Source organism: Ceratotherium simum, chromosome X, assembly GCF_057802395.1.
Source record: "Ceratotherium simum simum isolate JZ-2026a chromosome X, ASM5780239v1, whole genome shotgun sequence".
NCBI lineage: Eukaryota > Metazoa > Chordata > Mammalia > Perissodactyla > Rhinocerotidae > Ceratotherium > Ceratotherium simum.
Genome location: NC_141940.1, coordinates 114418440 through 114439524, shown reverse-complemented (window position 1 = coordinate 114439524; position 21085 = coordinate 114418440). Strand labels below are relative to the sequence as shown.

The 21085-nt window shown below is 38.8% G+C and overlaps 1 protein-coding gene across 1 annotated transcript in view; it reads left to right on the top strand.

Annotated features, from left to right (window-relative positions):
• Positions 1 to 20766: 20766 nt before the first annotated feature.
• The window catches only part of PPEF1 (protein phosphatase with EF-hand domain 1), a 67434-nt gene continuing 67115 nt past the window's right edge, over positions 20767 to 21085 (top strand). Inside the window, exon 1 of the mRNA XM_014791137.2 lies at positions 20767 to 20821. Within this exon, the coding sequence (XP_014646623.2) occupies positions 20782 to 20821 (40 nt within the window). The 5' untranslated portion in view covers positions 20767 to 20781. The remainder of the gene's footprint in view (positions 20822 to 21085) is intronic.

The following is a 21085-nucleotide window of genomic DNA, read 5'->3' as shown; positions in this document are numbered from 1 at the left end:
AATAATTGATTGAGGTGAAATTCACATAACATAGAATTAACCATTTTAAAGGGAACAATTCAGTAGTGTTTGGTACATTCACAATGTTGTGTAACCACCACATCTATCTAGTTCCAAAACATTTCCTCATTCCAAAGTAAAGCCCCTTATGTATTAAGCACTTTCTCCCTATTTCCCTCTCTTCCCAACCCTTGGCAACCACCAATCTGTATTCTGTCTGTATGAATTTATCTGTTCTGGACCTATCATGTAAATGGAATCATACACAATGTGACCTTTTGTGTCTGGCTTCTTTCACTTAGCATCATGTTTTTGAAGTTTATCCATGTTGTAGCATGTATCAGTACTTTGTTCTTTTTTAAGACTGAATAGTATTCCATTATTGTTTATACTACATTTTGTTTTTCCATTCATTTGTTGATGGACATTTGGGTTTTTTCCACCTTTTTGGTTACTGTGAATAGTTCTGCTATGAACATGTGTGTATGTGTACTTGTTTGAGTCCCTGTTTTCAATTCTTTTGAGTATATACCTAGGAGTGGAACTGCAGGTCATATGATAATTCTACGTTTAACTTTTTGAGGACATGCCAAACTGTTTTCCTGGATCATTTTTTAAAAACAGCAGCTTTATTGAGATATAATTCATATACCACACAATTTACCAGTTTAAAGCGTATAATTCAATAGTTTTTAGTATATTCACAGAGCTGTACAACCATTACCACAATCAATAACATTTTCATCCCCCCACCCCGCCCAGAAACTGATTGAGTCCCTCCTCTACCCACTACCTCTCCAGCCCTAGGCAATCACTAATCTACTTTCTGTCTCTATAGATTTGGGCTATTCTGGACGTTTTATATAAATATAATCAGACAATATGGAGTCTTTTTGTCTGACTTATTTCACTCAGCATAATGTTTTCAAAGTTCATCCATGTTGTAGCATGAATCAGAACTTCATTCCTTTTTATTGCTGAATAATATTCCATTTTATGAATATGCCACATTGTATTCATCCATTCATCAATCAATGGACATTTGGATTGTTTCTACTTTTTTACTATTGTGAACAATATGAACTGCTATGAACATTCATATACAAGTTATTGTGTAAACAAATGTTTTCAGTTCTCTTGGGTATGTACCTAGGAGTAGAATTGCTGGTCATATGGTAGCTCAATGTTTAACAGTTTGAGAAACTTCCAAACTGTTTTCCCAAGTGGCTGCACCATTCTACATTCCCACCAGCAATGTGTGATGGTTCCAATTTTTCCACATCCTCAGCAACACTTTTTATTGGCTGTCCTTTTGATTTTACCCATCCTAGTGGGTATAAAGGGGTATCTCATTGTTTTTATTTGCATTTCCCTAATGACTAATGGTGTTGAGCATCTTTGCATGTATTTATTGGCCATTTGTAGATCTTCTTTGGAGAAATGTCTATTCAGATCATTTGTCCAGTTTTTAATTGATTTATTTTTATGTTATTTTGTTGTAAGAGTTCTTTATATATTCTATTTTAAGTTCCTTTTCAAGTATATGATTTGCAAATGTTCTCTCCCATTCAGTGGGTTGTCTCCTCACTTTCCTGATGATGTCCTTTGAAGCACAAAGGTTTTTAATTATGATGAACTCCAATTTATGTTTTCTTTGGTTACCTGTGCTTTTGGTATTGTATCCAAGTATCTATTGCCAAATCCAAGATTATTTATGCTTATGTTTTCTTCTTCTTCCTTTTTTTTTTTTTGGTGAGGAAAGTTAGCCCTGAGCTAACATCTGTTGCCAATCCTCCTCTTTTTGCTGAGGAAGATTGGCCCTGGGCTAACATCCATGCCCATCTTCCTTTACTTTATATGTGGGACGCCTGCCACAGCATGGCTTGATAAGTGGTGGGTAGGTCCACGTCCGGGATCTGAGCCTGCAAACTCCAGGCCGCCGAAGCAGCATGTGCAAACTTAACCACTACACCACTGGGCCAGCCCCGCTTATGTTTTCTTTTAAGAGTTTTATATTTTTAGCTCTTACATTTAGGTTTTTGATCTATTTTAAGTTAATTTTCATGTATGGTATGAGGTAGGTTACAGATTTATTCTTTGCATGTGGATATCCAGTTGTCCCAGCACTATTTGTTGAAAAGACTATTCTGGCCCCATTGAATGGTCTTGGCACTCTTTTCAAAAATCAATTGACTGTAAATGTGAGGGATTATTTCCGGACTGTTAGTTCTGTTCCATTGATCTGTGTGTCTAGCTTTATGCCAGTACCACACTGTCTTGATTACTATAGCTTTTGTAGAAAGTTTTGAAATTGGGAGTGTGAGTCCTTCAACTTTTTTCTCTTTTTCAAGACTATTTTGGTTTTCTGGGTCCCTTACATTTCCATATGAATTTTAGGATCAATTTGTCAATTTCTCAAAAGAAGCCAGCTGGAGTATTGATGGAGATTGCATTGAACCTAGATCAATTTGGGGAGATTGCCATCTTAACAGTTAAATCATCTGATCCATGGACATGGGATGTCTTTCCATTTATTTAGGTCTTCTTTAATTTCTTTCAACAGTGTTTTGTAGTGTTCAGAGTTTGTTTTATATTTCTTTGGTTAAATTTAGCCTAAATAGGGGACGGCCTGGTGGCGTAGTGGTTGAGTTCACGAGCTCCGCTTCATGGCCTGGGGTTCACGGGTTTGGATCCCAGGCATGGACCTACACCACTCATCAAGCCATGCCGTGGCCGTGACTGACATACAAAAATGGAGGAAGTTGGCATAGATGTTAGCTCAGGGACAATCTTCCTCAAGCAAAAAGAGGAGGATTGGCAACGAGTGTTAGCTCAGGGCCAATCTTCCTCACACACATACACACACAAAATTTTTTTAAAAAAATTTAGCCTAAATATTTTATTCTTTTTGATGCTATAGTAGATAGAATTGTTTTCTTAATTTCATTTTTGTATTGTTCATTGCAAGTGTATAGAAAAACAATTGATTTTTATGTGTTGATCTTGTATCTTGAAAACTTGCTGAACTCATTTATTAGCTCTAATAAATTTTTAATGGATTCCTTAGGATTTTCTATTTACAAATCTTGTCATCTGCAAATAGAGATAGTTTTACTTCTTCCTTTCTATTCTATGTCTTTTATTTCATTTTTTTGCCTAATTATCCTGGCTGTCCTCTGTTATAATGTTGAATAGAAATGCGAGGGTAGACATCCTTGTCTTGTTCCTAATCTTAGGGGGAAAGCATTGTAGATACTCTATCAGGTTGAAGAAGTTCATTCCTATTCCTGGTTTATTGATTGTTTTTTATTAAGAAGTAGTTTTCAATTTTGTCAAATGTTTTGTCTGCACGTATTGAGAGGATCACATAGTTTTTGTCCTTTGTTCTATGGTATGGTGTATGTTAATTGAATTTCAGATGTTAAGCCAACTTTGCATCCCTGGGATAAATCCCACTTGGTTGTGGTTTATAATCCTTTTTATATGTTGCTGGATTCAGTTTGCTAGTATTTTGTTTAGGATTTTTGCACCTATATTCATAAGAGATATTGGTCTATAGTTTTCTTTTCTTGTGATGTCTTTGTCTGGTTTTCATATCAGGGTAATACTGGCCTCATAGAATGAGGTGGAAAGTGTTCCCTTCTCTTCCATTTCTTAGAGGAGTTTGTGAAGAATTGGTATTAATTCTCCTTTAAATGTTTGGTAGAATTTGTCAGTGAAGCTATCTGGGCATGGGCCTTTCTTTGTGGGTAGTTTTTTGATTACTTATTCTGTCTTTTTACTTGTTATAGGTCTATTCAGATTTTCCATATCTTCTCGAGTCATTTTCAGTAGTTTGTGTCCTTCTAGGAATTTGTCCATTTCATCTAAATGATCTAATAGCATATACTTATTCAGAGTATTCCCTTATAATTCTTTTTATTCTTCCATTATCTCTTGTTGAATATGTTAATCAATGTTTATTATGATTTCATAATAATAAATCTTCTGAAACTGATGCAATGGTATCTACTTACATTTATCCACATGATAAAAATTTTACCCATAAAAACCTTTTCCCCTTTCAGAAATACTGTAAAATATAAAAAGCAGTTGGAAGTAATTAATATTTGCTCATCCTTCTACTACCCAAAGATAACGACTATTAACATTCTGATAATTTCCTTCTAGTTTTTCTTTTTGGTATCCTGTAGATTTTTTTTTTCCTGAGGAAGATTTGCCCTGCGGTAATATCTGTGCCAGTCTTCCTCTATTTTATATGTGGGTTGCCACTACAGCATGGCTGCCGCCAAGTGGTGTAGATCTGTGCCCGGGAACTGAACCCGGGCTGTGGAAGTGGAGCCTGCTGAACTTAACTACTAGGCCACGGGACTGGCCCTGGTATAGTGTAGATTTTTGTGTGTGTGTCTATGTGTGTGAGGAAGATTAGCCCTGAGCTAACATCCGATGCCAATTGTCCTCTTTTTGCTGAGGAAGACTGGCCCTGGGCTAACATCTGTGCCCATCTTCCTCTACTTTATATGGGACACCGCCACAGCATGGCTTGACAAGCAGTGCGTCGAACCCTGGGCTGCTGCAGTAGAGCGTGCACACTTAACTGTTACACCACTGGGCTGGCCCCTAGTGTAGATTTTTGATCATACTAAATATTATTTTTTATAGCTTCACTTTTGGCACTAAAACATTGTTATATAAACATTTCTCAAGTTGTTATAAATGCTTTGTAAACATCATTTTAGCCATTGCTAAATATTTCATTTAGTGGATAGGCCATAATATACTTATTTATTCCTCTAATATTGGAACTTTTTTTACTAATGTAAGTAACACTTTGAAGAATTTCTTTGTGTAAAGCTTTTTTCTTATTTTGAATTATTCCCATATTTAGGTGGTTAGACGTGAAATTACTGGGTCAAGGGCTATGAATATTTTGAAAGCTCTTGATAGAAAATAATAGCTATTAAAATCAAAACTACAATGAGCTATCACCTCACTCCTGTCAGAATGGCTATAATTAACAAGATGGGAAACAACAAGTGTTAGAGATGACGTGCAGAGAAGGGAACTCTCATACATTGCTGGTGGGAGTGCAAACTGGTGCAGCCACTATGGAAAACAGTATGGAGATTCCTCAAAAAATTAAGAATAGAACTACCATACGATCCAACTATTCCACTGCTGGGTATTTATCCAAAGAACATGAAAACATGAATGCGTAAAGATACATGCACCCCTATGATTATTGCAGCGTTATTCACAATAGCCGAGACTTGGAAGCAACCTAGGTGCCCATCAAGGGATGAATGGATAAAGAAGATGTGGTATATATACAACAATGGGATACTACTCAGTGATAAGAAATGATGAAATCCAGCCATTTGTGACAATATGGACGGACATTGAGGGCATTATGCTAAGTGAAACAAATCAGAGGGAGAAAGTCAAATACCATATGATCTCACTCATAAGTAGAAGATAAAAACAATAACACACAATCACATACAGACAGAGATTGGATTGGTGGTTACCTGAGGGCAAGGGGGGAGGGAGGAGGGAGAAAGGGATGATTAGGCACATGTGTGTGGTGATGGACTGTAATTAGTCTTTGGGTAGTGAACATGATGTAACCTATGCAGAAATCAAAATATAAGGATGTACACCTGAAATCTATATAACGGTATAAACCAACATTACTGCAATAAAAAATAATAATTAAAAATTAAACAAAGAAAAAAAAATAAAGACAAAAAAAGAGAAAATAATAGCAATTATTTCCTGACTACTAACTGTATTCCAGAGAGTGTTCAAATATTCTACATGTTTTATTTAATCCTTGCAATAAACCAGAGTAAAGTGTTATTATTCCTGTTTGTATAGTTGAAGAAGCTCTTGCTCAACAAGGTAAGTACTTGTCAAGGTCATATAACTAACAGCTCTCAGAGTTGGGATTTGAACCCAAGGAATTCTGACTACAGTGTTTTTTGCTGTCAACTGTTACACCCTTTTATGGTGCCTCCCAATGTAGGTTTAATTAAGTTTACTTACATAAAGTACGTTTTATTTGCATCGTGCTTTTATATTTGGCCAGGCGCTTTCACATACATTTGATCTTCACAACCTGTGAAGGGTTGTTCTCAATTTGCAGAAAAGGAAACTGAGGCTTTGAGAGGCAAAGTGATGTGCTGGAGAAATCACAGCTATTAAGTGGCAGAGCCAGGGCTGGAGCTTGCTTCCTGTTTCTCATGGTCTCACTAGAGTGAAGAGTTCCTCCCCCGTGGTCATTCAGCCCTACCACTGTACTCTGTCTCTGGAGCACCAAGGCATTTTTGAGAAAGAGTAGGCTACATATAACATTGAGGCTGTCCCCTTCTTGTGGGCTCTCTACCTCCCATGTGGAGAAGTAGCATCGATGTTGTATTATTATTGTTATTGTTGTTATTTTGCTTCTTTTATGATATGCAACAGGGAAGAGAATAATAATAGCTATCATTTATTGAGTGCCTACTACATTCATTATTTCTATTTCTCACTGAAATCTCTTGGAGGAAGCTTTGATTAGTCTCCTTTTCTAGATGAGGAAACTGAGACTTAGATTGCTAAGAACTGCCCAAAGTCATGCACTGGTTGGTTGCTGAACCTGAATTGGAACCGTCTCGGACAGATTCCAAAGTCCATGCTCCTTTTGATATGCTGTCCTGACTTGTAAAATTGGAATTTATCTAAAAAACAGAAATTAAATGTTGCACTTTCATTCTCCTGAACTTCACTTTACATTTAAAATTTTATATCGATGGATTTTGAATTAATAATCTATTCCCTTTTTCTTTTCTCATGGAGCACTTTGAGAACACTATGATATATTTTCTTTTATTTCTTCCCTTGAGACCACTTAGAAATGCATTTATTCATTTTTTCTAAGTGCTGAGGAGCCTGCAAAGGCTATCTAGCTTTTTTAGCTTTGAAGTTTGATGCTTTAAGCTATGACAAATGGAAAATTTCTCTAATGGAGATTGTTCTTTTAAAAAATGTTTTCTATTTGTACTTAAAAATTTAAAAAATACTAAATCACAAAACAAATATTTCTTTAGTTCTTGGAAAAACATCTAGTTGACTTTGTTTAAAAATCTAACAATCAAGCCATTTATGAGATCCCCTCCTTCCACCCCCAGTCCCTTATCCTCCACCCCTTCACTCCCAATTTTCAGTCCTTTACGGTCCTGTGTATTTAAATTTGGGACCTTCATGGAAAAACAATGAATGACATTGTTTCCTTGATCTTTGTTGTTCTATAAAGAATTTTTTGCAAGTTTAGAGGGGCCCTTGCCCCACTTCTTCTTATTATTGTTGGAGAATTCTCAGTTATAATTGCCATCAAGCAGTCTTTACTTGCACTATGGGGTATAGCAGAAACCCCTGTGAGCTGAGACCTCCTTCATTTTCCTCCTCAATGAAATGGGACATCAGATAAGATGCTCTTTAAAGTTCTTATGAGTATGCTCTATAGCTGCTGGTGCATGTGTGGGGTGGGGGGCACTGATTTCCCCTTCCACCTATCCCACTCCTAGCTGTTACCCTATTAACATTTTAACACGCTCAAGTGCCTTTCCTCTTTTTTCTTTTTTTTTGGTTGGGATATATATATTTTTTCTCATGCCGTTTTTTTTTTTTGCTCCCAACTTCTTATTTTTAAAAATTGCAAACCTACAGAGAAGATGAAAGAATACTCAATGAGCACCCACATACCCTTTACCTAGATGCACCAGTTGTTAACATTTTATCATTCTCCCTCTCCCTCTCTTCCTTCCCTCGCTCCATCTCCATTTCCCTCTCCATTTAAAAGGAAGTTGTAGACATTATGATATTAACCTCTATATACTTCAGCATGCATCTCCTGAAAAGAGGGAGATTCTCTTACATAACTAAAGTAGTATATCACACTGAAAAAATTTAACATTGATAGAGTAATATTATCTAACATATACTTCGTATTCAGAATTTCCCAGTTGTCCAAAATTGCCCTTTGGAACTGTTTTTTTCCTTCCCTTGCCCTCTTGTTCCCTCCAGTTACCCTCTTCTCTCTCTTTCCCTTCAGAGCTTGCTCCTGAAGGGGGTATTCACACTGCTGTCTCCTACCTTCTCGTGTATCCTATCCCATTGAAAATGATTTTGACAAGTTCTTGAATGACCTTGAAGTCCAGTGGAGCATTTTCAGTACTTATTTTGCTTGACTTCCTGACAGTACTTGGCACTCCTGCATTCTCCCCTCTTCAAATACTCATGGCCCTTGGCTTGAGAATGTGACAGCACATTCTCCTGGTTTTCCTTTTATGTCTCTGTTTGAACTGTTTATGAGTGTCCACTTTCTCCCAACTTTTAAATATTGAGGTTTCTCTGGCTTCCTTTTGGCCCTCCTATTTTGTCACTCTAATGCTCTCCTTGGGTGACTTTACTCCCATGGCTTTATTATCATCAGTATATCAAAACTACCAAATCTTTATTTTCAGCCCACATCATATACTATAATCCCTGGTTTGTTGTCATCAATTGGGAATCATTTTAAACATGTACTTTTCTTTGTAAAGGGAGACCACTTTCTTCATCTGAAATTATGATCCCTCTCAATAACAATTTTTAATTATTCACTTTTTGCTATGATAATGTGTTGGCCTTGAGTGTTTATATAAAACTGGTACTACAAAGACATTTATTGCCTGCATGAAACAGGCAAACAAAAAACCAAATAACCTTTTTATTCTTTATACCAATTAAATGCATCTTCATCTTTTTCTTTATTTGCTGTGTGATTAATCCACCTCTGCTTTAGAAATTTCAAGTATTATGAGACTCTTACAGGGACTATTTAGATATTCACTCTAGAATCATGAGCCCTTAAAAGGTAGAAAGTACTGCTAAAAGGATATGAAGTCCCACCTCCCCATTTAAATACTTTTTACCAGCTTCCAGCCTTGACTAGACAATTTGCAAAGCCAGCTTTATACTTGGATCCTGTTAATCATTCGAAAATCTTGTTACAGAGAGACAGATTTCAACTCTGTAAGAAAGGGCACTACTTCAGCCCCAATTGCCAGTTATTTCCCGTAATCAGAACACTTTTCTTATATTATTATGGCTTTATGTTGCATTAGCTTTTTAGCAGCTGCAAAAGACAAAAATTCAATACTGATCGTATTTGACCTCGGGTGAATGAATGTGGTGGCATAACTCAGATCAGTAATTAATAAAAAGGGAGACATAAAGCAGAATCATAGTCAAGACATTTAATTTTTTTTTCCTAAGTGAGGATTAAAGGTCATTATTGAATTGTCGAATAGAACACATTTCCTACAAGAATATATTTTAATAATTTAAAATGATAGTAATACTTTTACATAGCTCAATTTCTTAGATACTTAAGAAAATAATAGTTTTTAAAAACTGATATCTTCCTGATACTGATTCTTTTAGAAAATTAGCAGAAATTAATGTGGTGGAGAGGTCAGTTACCTGTAAACTGTTGTTCTCCCAATACTGATTTAGCCTATTATTTTGGTATTGTATAGATAAAGCTTCATATTCCCCTGAACTATGGTGTAGCAAAGGATTACAATTCTTAGGGAACCTTCCATCAGAGTATTTTATGTAATCTTTGTGTTGTTCTGTTGCCTTGTTGAATAAAAGAGGGCTTTAAATGGGAGTTTAAAAATCCTAATCCTAATAAATGTAGAAGGAATGAGTCAGAAAATTGCTGTTTTGCAATCGCCATAGAAATAATTGATTTAGGCAAAAATAATCAGTGGATGTTTTGGAGAGCAGAATCTATACACAGTCCCAAAGCATGTTCCTGCAAATTGTTTATTAATTATAAAGAGAAAGAAAATACCTCTACAGTAGAGGATTTAAGAACACCTTAACCAAATCATCTAAGTTCACGTCACCAATAACAAGACAAGTGAACATCGCGTGCCTCCCAAGTTAACGCACTTGAGAAAGACCCATCACCTGAATCTAATCATGAGGAAACAGCAGACAGATCCAAATTGAGGGATATTTTAAATAACGGGCCTGTACTCTTCAAAAGATTCAGTGTCATTAAGGAAACAGAAAGGCTAAGGACTTGTTATAGAATAAAGGAGACTGAAGAAATGATGGTGATATGTGTATGTGTGGATAGATAGATACAGAGCAAGAGAATGTGTATGTGACGAAATATTAACAATTGTACCCTTCTTATCATTTTCCCATATGCTTGAAAATGTTTCAAAATAAAAAGCTAAAAACATCCTATTCCTGTACCACCTGAGATATGTTTGCCAAGCTAGATATGTTTGCTGCAGCCTAGATTTATTTCCTTTGGGGGTACCATTTGTTAGCCCTTCCTTGTTTTTTCCATTCACCAACTTCCTCATTCATTGCAGACGTGTGTGCACCACGTCCTGGCATCATCTTAAGTATCTTCACTGTACACATGAATCACCCCAAATGCGTTGGTGTCTCAGTTACTTGACCTCCTAAACTCCAGCAACCCCTTCTCCACTCTGCTTCAGCTACTCACTCTCATTTCCTGGCCCCTGTGGCCACCTGGATCAGCTCCACCTCTGCAATCTTTATGATTATTATCTCATTCTCTGATCTCCTGATCTTCATTGAAACCTCTGGGCCTTAGACCCTTCCCATATGTCTCTGTCTCCCAGCCCTGTCTTGTCTTCACTTTTTTCCCCATCCATCTTTCTCCATCTTCTATTGGCTATCACTTGAACCAGTTAACAGATCATACATAGTAATCATATTTTGGGCAACTTAAAGGAGAAGTAATAGGTAAAATGTTTAATTTCCTAGACCAATTGCTAGCAACGTTTAGCTACAATTCCCTGATGGAAAAGCCAAGGATATTAGTGACTTGACTTGGATTTTTCTTCAGGGATAATTAAGATTTTTTTTTAAAGTAGCCTTTAGAATTTGTCTTCTTTGTCCAGAAGCTTCTGATTTGAATGTCACATTTACATGTCCTATGTTGTCCTTGAATGGTTATTTTCAGCTTTGCTATGTGAAATAATAGGCAGTCTACAGCTGTAGTGTTAAAAAAAAATGAGGGATGAATTAGAGTGTTTCATAACTGGAAAGTATCTTAGAGATCACATAATCCCAAGTTCTCATTTTACATGAGAACTGAGATTTACATGAGAAGTTTACGTGAGAGACCGAGGACCAGAGAGGTTGAGCGATTTGCTTGAGGTTACACAGTTGGCACCTGGTTGAGTCAGGCCCCAAATGGAAGTCTCCAGATTACAAATTCAGAATTTATTTTTATTATCCCATGTGGATGGGTTGGTAGGTGGGTGAGTACATGAGTAAATAAAAAGTCAAAGAAATGATCTCTAATTCTTGCCCTTCTCTTGCTGGAAGGCCAGCGGTTTCCAAGAATGATAAAACTATGATCTCTTTTGTCATTTGGGGAAAGTGATAATTTTGTTTAAAATGTCTGTCATTGTTTGGCAACTGGGTCTTATGCTTACTCTTGTTTCCCTCTTGTATAAGAAAAATACTTTCTAGGGACAAGGATGCTGTGTTGTGCCCTTGCTCTGCAGGGATGTCAGAGTTTGTGGATGAGCAAGCCTCACAGGGTCCTCGCCTTGCTTGCTGCCCAAGAAGCAGGCTTTGTAACCATCTCATGTCCACTGGGCATGTGCTTTGAGCTGTTTTTCCAGTGAAGTTGGAAGTCTCACTGGGACAGCCACACACTCTAGCAGATGGCAGATACAGAATATCTGCAAACAAAAATAACAACAATGAAAACTGTGGTCCCAGAGTTGAGCCATATCCTATTGTCACCATGCTTTGAACAGCTGAGGTAATAGATGCTTTTCCTCCTTGTTTAAAGCCTTTTGCCACTAGATGGTTCATTCTCTTTCCAGTTCATTTGAATTCATTTTAATCAGTTCTATCACACTTGTGCCTCTCTCTCTTCCTGACTGGATGTCAGGCCCCTTAAACTTATATTAAATATTCACTCATCCTGCTGCCTCCTCAGGAGGCCTCTGCCAGCAGAATTTCAAAAGCAGAGAGTCTTTAAATGCCTTATCATTCTGAATATAAAGCTTCTTGTTTAAAGAACTATTTATCAAACAAACTCCTATTTAAAAAACAAAACCAAACCAGACATAAAAAGACTCTGGCAATCAACATGAAGAGAAACACAAGACAGAAGGTCTTAACTAAACAGTAATTTCATTCATTCAACAAATATTTATTGAGCATCTCTTATGTTCCAGGGACTATTCTAGACTCAAGATATAGCAGCTAACACAACGGAGCAAAATCCCAGCCCTCATGGAGATCACTTCTAGCGGAAGGAGACAGACAATAACAAATGAGTAAAATATATGCAATATCAGATGGCGAGATGTGCTGTGGAGGAAAAATAAGGAAGGAGATAGGCAATGGGGGGAGGGGTGCCATTTTAAAAAGGTGGGAGGGAAAGGCCTCCCTGAGAAGGCGCCCTTTGAGCCAAGACTGTGCACTCTAAGGCAGTGAGCCCTGTGGATCCTGGTTAGCACGGCTTTTCTTGCTCCTGGCTCTTGGGTTCTGAGATGGTAGCCTGTTTGTCCACAGTAGTTGTGAATTTTTAAATGAAATAGGTATAATTAGAAAGTCTTCGGGGGCACTAAAAGTTGTTAGCCTAGAGAGAGACAATTATTACCTATTATTCCTGTCTTTTCTATTTTTTATTTTATTGGGGTCATATTGGCTTACAACATTGTGTAAATTTCAGGTGTACATCACTGTATTTCAGTTTCTATATAGACTACATCATGTTGACCAGCAACAGTCTAGTTTTTATTCATCACCATACATGCATACCGCCTTACGTTTTAAAAAAAGTATCTGCTGGGGCCGGCCCCGTGGCATAGCGGTTAAGTGCACGCGCTCCGCTGCTGGCGGCCCGGGTTGGGATCCCGGGCGCGCACCGATGCACCGCTTGTCAGGCCATGCTGTGGCAGCGTCCCGTATAAAGTGGAGGAAGATGGGCGCGGATGTTAGCCCAGGGCCACTCTTCCTCAGCAAAAAGAGGATTGGCATGGATGTTAGCTCAGAGCTGATCTTCCTCACACACACAAAAAAAGTATCTACCATCTGAGTGCTCCTATATGCCAGGCAATGTGCTAAGCATTTTATATTAATCAATTCATTAATATATTACTAATACCTATATCAACACATTGCTAATACATTATTATGTATTATTACAGCAGCCCCAGAAGGTATTCATTCATTCATTCAGCAAATCTCCATTGCCAGGCCTTGCCCTAAGTGCTGGGGATAGAGCAGTGAACAAGATAAAGTCCCTATTCTCATGTAGCTTAGCTAACAGGGGGAGATAGACAATAAACACACAAACATATGACCACGTGGAATGTCGGATGGTAAAAAGTGCCATGGAAAACATTAGAACAGGCTAAGAGTATGGGGAACGTGAGATGGGGAAGACATGGGAGGGAAAGACTATTCTGCACACTGTCTCATTTTTTATGGCTGATTCCAAATGCCACGCTAGGCTGTATAACATAATGGTTATGAGCCCAAGTTCTGGAATTACAGAGATCTGGGTTTGACTCTACGTTCTCCTACTGACAAGTGATGTGACCCAAAACAGGTTGTTTTTGAGCCTCAGTTTCCTTATCTGTAAAATGAGGAGAATGACACTATAAAGGATAGTTGGGAGGATTAAATCACATCAAATAAAACAAAATGATCCACATAAAGCACCAAGCACAGTGCCTGGCACCAAGCAAATGCTCTGAATTTATTATTTGTTTTGCGCAGTGACCCCCTATATGAATATTTAATTTCTTACCAAATACCATGATAATGATTGCCACTAGAGAAAAGAATCCATTAAAAAACAAACAAATCCTGGTTTGGCAATAGAGAAACCACCTGTACTGGGCACAGAAAATTGGCCAGGTAGCTTATTAAACCTATGCTGTTGCTTCCTTCTAGAAACAAAAATAGAAGGCCTTTGGGACACATATGGCAATAGCTTTTATTTTTGTTTTTTTCCTGTATGGAATTAACGTGACAGGGAAGACAAGCCTTGTTATACAGTGAAGCAGCAGGACCAGAAGTGAATCGAAGCTGTCTAACAAATTCAAAACTGGACGACACAGTCTTCAACTCTACAGGCAGGGTTGGGGATTGTGGAGCCAGCGACCCCCTCGAGTAGACTCTCTATCATATCTGGGCTCTACCCTTTGCCATTTTGGAGGTTTCTCCTCCAGAGGAGGGTCCTCAGCTGGCTAGAGGGGCCCTGCAGTGAGTGGGTGGGCTCTTAGGAATCACTTGAGGTTTTAGAGGTCTGACGTTGGTCCCCCAACTCTGCCCTGCCAGGCTCCTTCCCTCTCCTGGAGAGGGTGCTGCGGGAACTGTATGCCCAAGGAGCAATGGTAGGATGTAGATCAGAGTTCATTTTATCAGCCACTGCCCAAGTACTCCAAATCCCAATGTAGAACTCTAGTAAAGGCCTGAGCCAGAGTGCCCGGGAAGTTGGAGGCTTGACGCCTAAGCTGGGCCTACTTTTCCCACGCCCACAGGACTAGCTCATCAGGCAGGATCTAGTCAGGAAGCAGAAACCACAGAGTGATTTGAACAGAGAGAACTGAATGTAAAGAACTGCCAGCTAGGTATCAAGTTGTTACTAGGTGGCTGAAAGGGTCCCTGAAAGAGAGCTCGAGGGTATATTGAGGTAGTAACTGCACCTCTAGGGCTGAGAGGACAAAGAGGAATGATTGGAATTATTTAAATTTAGAAACTTGGAGGAGAGGGTACCGTAGAACTGATACTCAGACCTTTGAGAAGGGGGGCTGGTCAGCTGGTGCTGGTATCGCTGAGAGGCTGCCATGAGGCTGGTTTTGCAAGTGCTGGGTAAATTGCAAACTGGATCCAGTTGCTGCTACAAGGAGAAACTGCTGTGGAGGTGAAGAGTAGTTGCTAGGTTACACTAACAGGAACAGGAGGCAGGTAGGAATGTGTGCCGTGTCCGTTGTCCCTCCTCCAGCCTTGCCGTCTCCCTCTACCGCCCCTGTTGGCAGAGCCAAACAGGGAGCAATGGGCAAAGCAGAAATGTGGCCTGCAGAATCCCAGCCTCAGCATCAGCAAGCTACTAGAGAAGCATGGGGTGAGAGCTGACACGTGATAGCTTAGTAAGTGGCATTCATGCTCGGGCTAGGGACTCAGGTAAAGGAGTGCAAGCATAGACAGAGATGGTGGATTCCCAGCAGGGGGATGGAAGGGAGGCGGCTCAGCCTCCTGACTTTGGAGTGGAAGAAGCGCAAGAGCCAGGGAGCTAAGCGTGGCTGTCTACCTTCCAAGGTACAGTTACCCACACTCACTAGTAAAATATAGCCCATGAATGTGTTGTGTGCTTACCAAACAAAATAGTAACTCCTCCCCTGGGGAGTGGGGACAGAAACAAGGCAGAGACAGGAGAGGGGCCTTAGATTGCCTCTTTCCCCTTGTGGGGAAGGAGTAGAAGTAGTAGAATATGTTACTGTCTAGCTTAGTGCCAGGCACATAGTAGACATTCAATAAATGGTGACTATTATTATTCAGCGGAAGGAAAGGTACAAATAGATCAGGGAATGAAGTAACTGGCTATAGTGGAGAGAGCCCAGACTTTGGACTCAGAAGACCTGAGTTCATACTAGGTAAGTGACTCTGAGCAAGATGCTTGCCTCTCTGAACCCAAAGTTTCCTTATGTGTAACATGGGTATGATAATACTTGTGGGGACTAAATGTCTTATAATAGACCCTTAACATATGATAGCTATTTTGTTCTATTAATAATTATAGAAATAATAATACGCTTGATTATTTATTATTGGTGTTGCTAATACTAAATAGAAGAGACTTTAGTGATCATTTATTCTACTACATCACTGTGCAGATGAAGAAACTGAGGCACAGAAAAAGGTCTATAGCACTGTAGAGGTTAAGAGCTTGGGCTGTGAGGTCAATGAGACCTGAGTTCAATTCCTTGATGTCCATTTATACTTACTAGCTAAATGACCTTAAGTAAGTTAGTCTCTCTTAGCTTCACAATGTGGCACGGACTGCAGAAATGATTCCATTGCCTGACCCTCAGGAAGTGCTCAGTAAATAGCACTGGACCAGTTCTAGCTTGGTGAACAGAGAGCCCTTGAAGTTAGGGTTGGTTGGTCATGACAGTGACTGTCCCACAGAACAGGCCTGTCACATGAGCTTGGGCTCTCCACAATGATATGGAGAGAACACTTGAGATTTCAGCTATGGTGCTACCAACTGTTTGCTTTGCAATATTGAGCAAGTCACTCTTTCTTCTCCCTGTGGTTTTTCCCTATAAAGATCGTGATACTTGACCTTATGTCTATTTCCTGGGGTTTTCTGGAAGCTGAATAGTGAAAAAAGAGTCTCTGGAACCTGAGAGCCTTGAAAAACCTCATAAATAAACACTCTCAGATGACTGGTATATACTCAGTGGACCACAGTAGTACTAAACCAAGGATGCTGGGACTGGAGGCTGGATTCCCATTTTCAGAAGTCAACTTGTTCCTGTTATAGGCAACTCTTAATTTTTATGTGCTAACTGGGAAAAAGTATAGTATGAATAAAAGGACCCTGGTGTTGCTTGCTCTTCACTCTAAAGCTTGAGGAAAGCATAAGAGGCTATAGTTTAAATCTCATTATCTCTCACCCAATCTCTTTCTTCAATACTATGAAACTACAGGATGGTTTGAAGGCTACCAGCCCCGGAAGAGAGTCAGTGGGCCTGAATAATCCACAAACAAGACAATACTTATCACTATGGTTGCCATTTATTTAGCATGTGCTTTATTATTTTTTTTTTAATTTTTTTTTTTGTTTTGCTGAGGAAGATTAGCCCTGAGCTAACATCTGTGCCCGTCTTCCTCTATTTTATATATGGGATGCCACCACAGCATGGCTTGATGAGTGGTGTGCAGGTCTGCATCCAGGATCTGAACCTGCAAACCCGGGCCACCGAGGCGGAGTGCATGAACTTCACCACTACGCCACCAGGCCGGCCCTAGCGTATGCTTTACGCCAGGCATTGGGCTAAACTCTTCACCTGTAGTATCTTGTTTCATCCTTATAGTAACTCTATGAAGGAGGGAGATGTGCTCATTTATCCATCTGTCTTTTATCAGTTGAATCTCAGATGCAGAAGGAGGAGTGAATCATACTTTTTAATTCGTTGTACAATGCCATCATTGGTCTGTGCAAGACCCTTTCCTATGTTAGTAGGTTAATTTGCTTATTCTCTTTTATCCATGTACCCTACACTCATTTGTCCCCTCCCCCATAAATAACCAATCTATTATGTTTAGTGTGTATCTTTTCCTTTGTATATAGTCGTATGAAATGTATATTGTGGTTTTGTGTATATGTATTTTAAATTTATATAAAATGGTATCATGTTATATTTCATTCTAACTTTTTAATAACTGTTCAAACTGAAGCACTGTGTTTTTAACATCCATCCATGTTGCTATGGGTTCATTTAATCTATTGCTTCCAGTTGTGGCATAATATTCCGTAGTTTACACCCACCACTGTTATGCATTCTCCTTCCCAGCAATGGACAGCCAGACTGCCTGGGTGTCCAAATCCCTACCACCACAAACAAGGAAGCATTGTATCCCATATGTCTCCTTTACAGACTGTGAGAATTGCTTTAGGGTATTTAGTAAAGAATTGAATTGCTATTTCATAGACTTCATATGCCTAAGTAGTGCCAGAGGTAGGTGCTATTATTATCCCCATTTTACAGAGGAGGAAACTGAGGCTTTGAGAGTTTTAATAATTCACCCAAACTCACACAGACAGTAATTAGCAGAGCTGCTATTCAAATTCAGGCAGTCTTGCTCCAAAAATTCTCTGCTTAATGGATGCCATCTTTATTCTCTGAGTATTTGAAACTTGAGGACATTTTACAAAAACATAAAGATAAAACTCATTGTTTGTAGTTTTTATGTTCTTAGAACCTAAGGAATCCAGGGGGCCTGATTTTTTCCTGAAGCACTTACTTCCCACCCATAGCTACTTAGTAACTGTTTTTTCTCTGACTTTCATATTCTGTGGGTCTGCAGTGCTGAAAGCCGCTTTGGTCATCCAGAACTGGTACCGAGGTTACAGTGCTCGACTGAAGGCCAGACAACGCTATGCCCTCAGCATCTTCCAGTCCATCGAATATGCTGATGAACAAGGCCAATTGCAGGTCTGTTTTGCAAGCTTGTCTCTTCTTTTGTTAAAATGCTTCTCTTCCCCCCTTGTTATTGAAAGAATGATAGATTGGGTCCATTTTAAGCTGAGGAACCTTGGTGAAAGGCTTTAATAGAGGATGTAGTGATGTTGTCTTGAAACTAGCTGTTGAAAGAGATATGATTTGGATGGTATTTTTCAATTCTGAAGTTCACATTTTTAAGAGGGCTGCCAGATGCCTAGTTAACTAATGAAAAATGGTCGTATTTTATTTTTGGGTATGTGCCTCAATAGGAAGTAAAGTTGTTACTTTATGAAGGAAAAAATACTTTACAGAGTTAAAAAATGGAAGAATTTCCTGGGGACAAACCTATGAAAGTTCTAGAAGAAAATATAGATGGGCGAGGAAGGCCTTTTTCAAGCTTGCAAAAACAATATATAAATCCAGCTTTAATGCTTATTAGTAGGAAAAAAAAGTACTTTTTAACTATAAAAAGATCTTGGAAAGATCTCCAATATAATTGTTAATGAAAAAAATCAACTTGTAGAACAATATGTAGAGTTTTATCCCATATATGTGAAAGAAAATTAAACGTACAGCAAAAGCCTGGAAAAAGATATACAGTAAAGTGTTTACAGTGGTTCTTTCTAGAGACAGAAGTGGTATTGGTGGGTGAGAATGGGTGGGAGAGGACTTCTCATTTTCGTTCTGTATCATTTGTAGTTTTCAACAATCCTATATTTATCTATAAATTTATTTATCACATAATCTTTAAAAAATAATTAATAAAATTTCAAAAAGAAATTGCTGGATTTATTCTTGACAGCTGTAAAATGATATACTATGATTCAGTCAGGTACTCCCTGTGCTCTGATTAAGAGCTCAAGGCGTTGGCTGTACTTTTAAGCACTGTAGGATATAGTGATGAATATAAAGGTAGGGTGAGCTCCCAAATTGAGATGCTTTATGCACAAACATTCCAGCATTAGTACATTCTTTAATATTGACTCTTTTTTTGTAAGCAATTTATTGAGATACAATTCACCCACTTAAAGTGTAAAATTCAATGGCCTTTAGTATAGTCACAAAGTTGTGCAACCATCACCACAATAAATTTTACAACATTTTCATCACCCCCCCAAAAAACTCTATACTCATTAGCAGTCACTCCCCATTCCCCCCTCCGCCTAGCCCCTGGCAACCACTAGTCTATTTTCTGTCTTTATGGGTTTGCCTTTTCTGGCCATTTCATATAAATGGAATCATGCAATATATGATCCTTTGTGACTGGCTTTTTTCACTTAGCATAATGTCTTCAAGGATCATCCATGTTGTGGCATGTATCAGTACTTCATTCCTTTTTATTGCTGAATAATATTCCATTGTATGGATATAGCACATTTTATTTATCCATTCCTCAGTGGATAGATCATTTGGATTGTTTCCACTTTTTTGGGCTATTATGAATAATGCTGCTATGAATATTTGTGTGCAAGTTTTTGTGTGAACATATGTTTTCAGTTCTCTTGGGTGTATAACTAGGAATGGAATTGCTGGGTCATCTGGTAACTCTGTGTTTAACTTTTTGAGTAATTGCTAAACTGTTTTCCAAAGCAGATGTACCATTTTACATTCCCACCAGCAGTGTATGAGGGCTCCAATTTTGCCACATCTTGTCAACTCTTGTTATTACCTGTCTTTTTGATTATAGCCATCCTAGTATTTATGAAGTGATATCTCATTGTGGTTTCTATTGACTCTTAATTGACAAACCCATCAACAGCATTAAAATTATAGGCATGGAGGCAGCATCTAGGTGATGGTTGGAATGCTGGTGAATTCCCATCTCTCCCTTCCTCCCTCCTTCGTCCCTTCCTCCCTCCCTCCCTTCCTTCATTTCCCAAATATATTTGACATTTAAGAGCGTCCGTTAACTCTTAATCTCACCACCAAAAGGAAGAGATCATAATGAACAAAATCTAGTAGCTGTCTTAGGTAGGTTTCCTAAAAGTAGAATCTGAGACAGGGATTCTGGTACAAGTAATTTCCTGAAGAGTGTTCTCAAGAAAAACCTGTAAGGGAGTGAGGAAAGCAAGATAGGACAAGGGAAGAAGCTAGGCAAAAATATGGTTTCTGGAGAAGTTTGACCTCAGCCTGATCCCATTGGGAGCTCTGAAGTGTGAAATGTGTCGGAGTTTGTCCCACCCAGTGGCAAGGGAGGTGGGGGGCTGGCCTGTAATACTCTTGCTTCAGTCAGTCATTTTCTATGGGCAGCCCCCCAGAAGGGGGATATATGATATCCTATGCAACTCTGGGGGAGGTGCTGCCCATCTGCCAAGGGCAAGCCTTGGGAGGAGGGGGTAGGTAGAGGTGGGACTCGTTAGCACGTGTGGCAGCTGGGAGATGCCCCAGAAGAGCAAAGGGGACTTGCGGGAACACCAACAGTGTTTGCCACAGCAGTTATTTGGAGTTCATTAATTGATTAATGTATTTTTATTTTGTCCAGCTATCCAATTTCTTTTCCTTCATGTTGGAAAACTACACACATGTATATGAGAAAGATCCAGGTAAGTAAAAAGTTCAGTCTTTTGAAAAGCAGTTATTAAATATTAAATTGTCCTCATCAAGGGATGTAAACTCTGAAGATGGGAAAACACTAAGAAATTTAAAAAATGCCCACCTGTCTTGTCTATGTGACACCAAACAACTGGTGAGATCAGTTCAGCTGGCTTTTTCTCTCTCTGATTGGTGTGGACTAAAGTGACCATTTAATTTTTTCACTTTCTGAAAACTGAAGTAGATTTCATTCAACATTAATTTGTTGACTACTT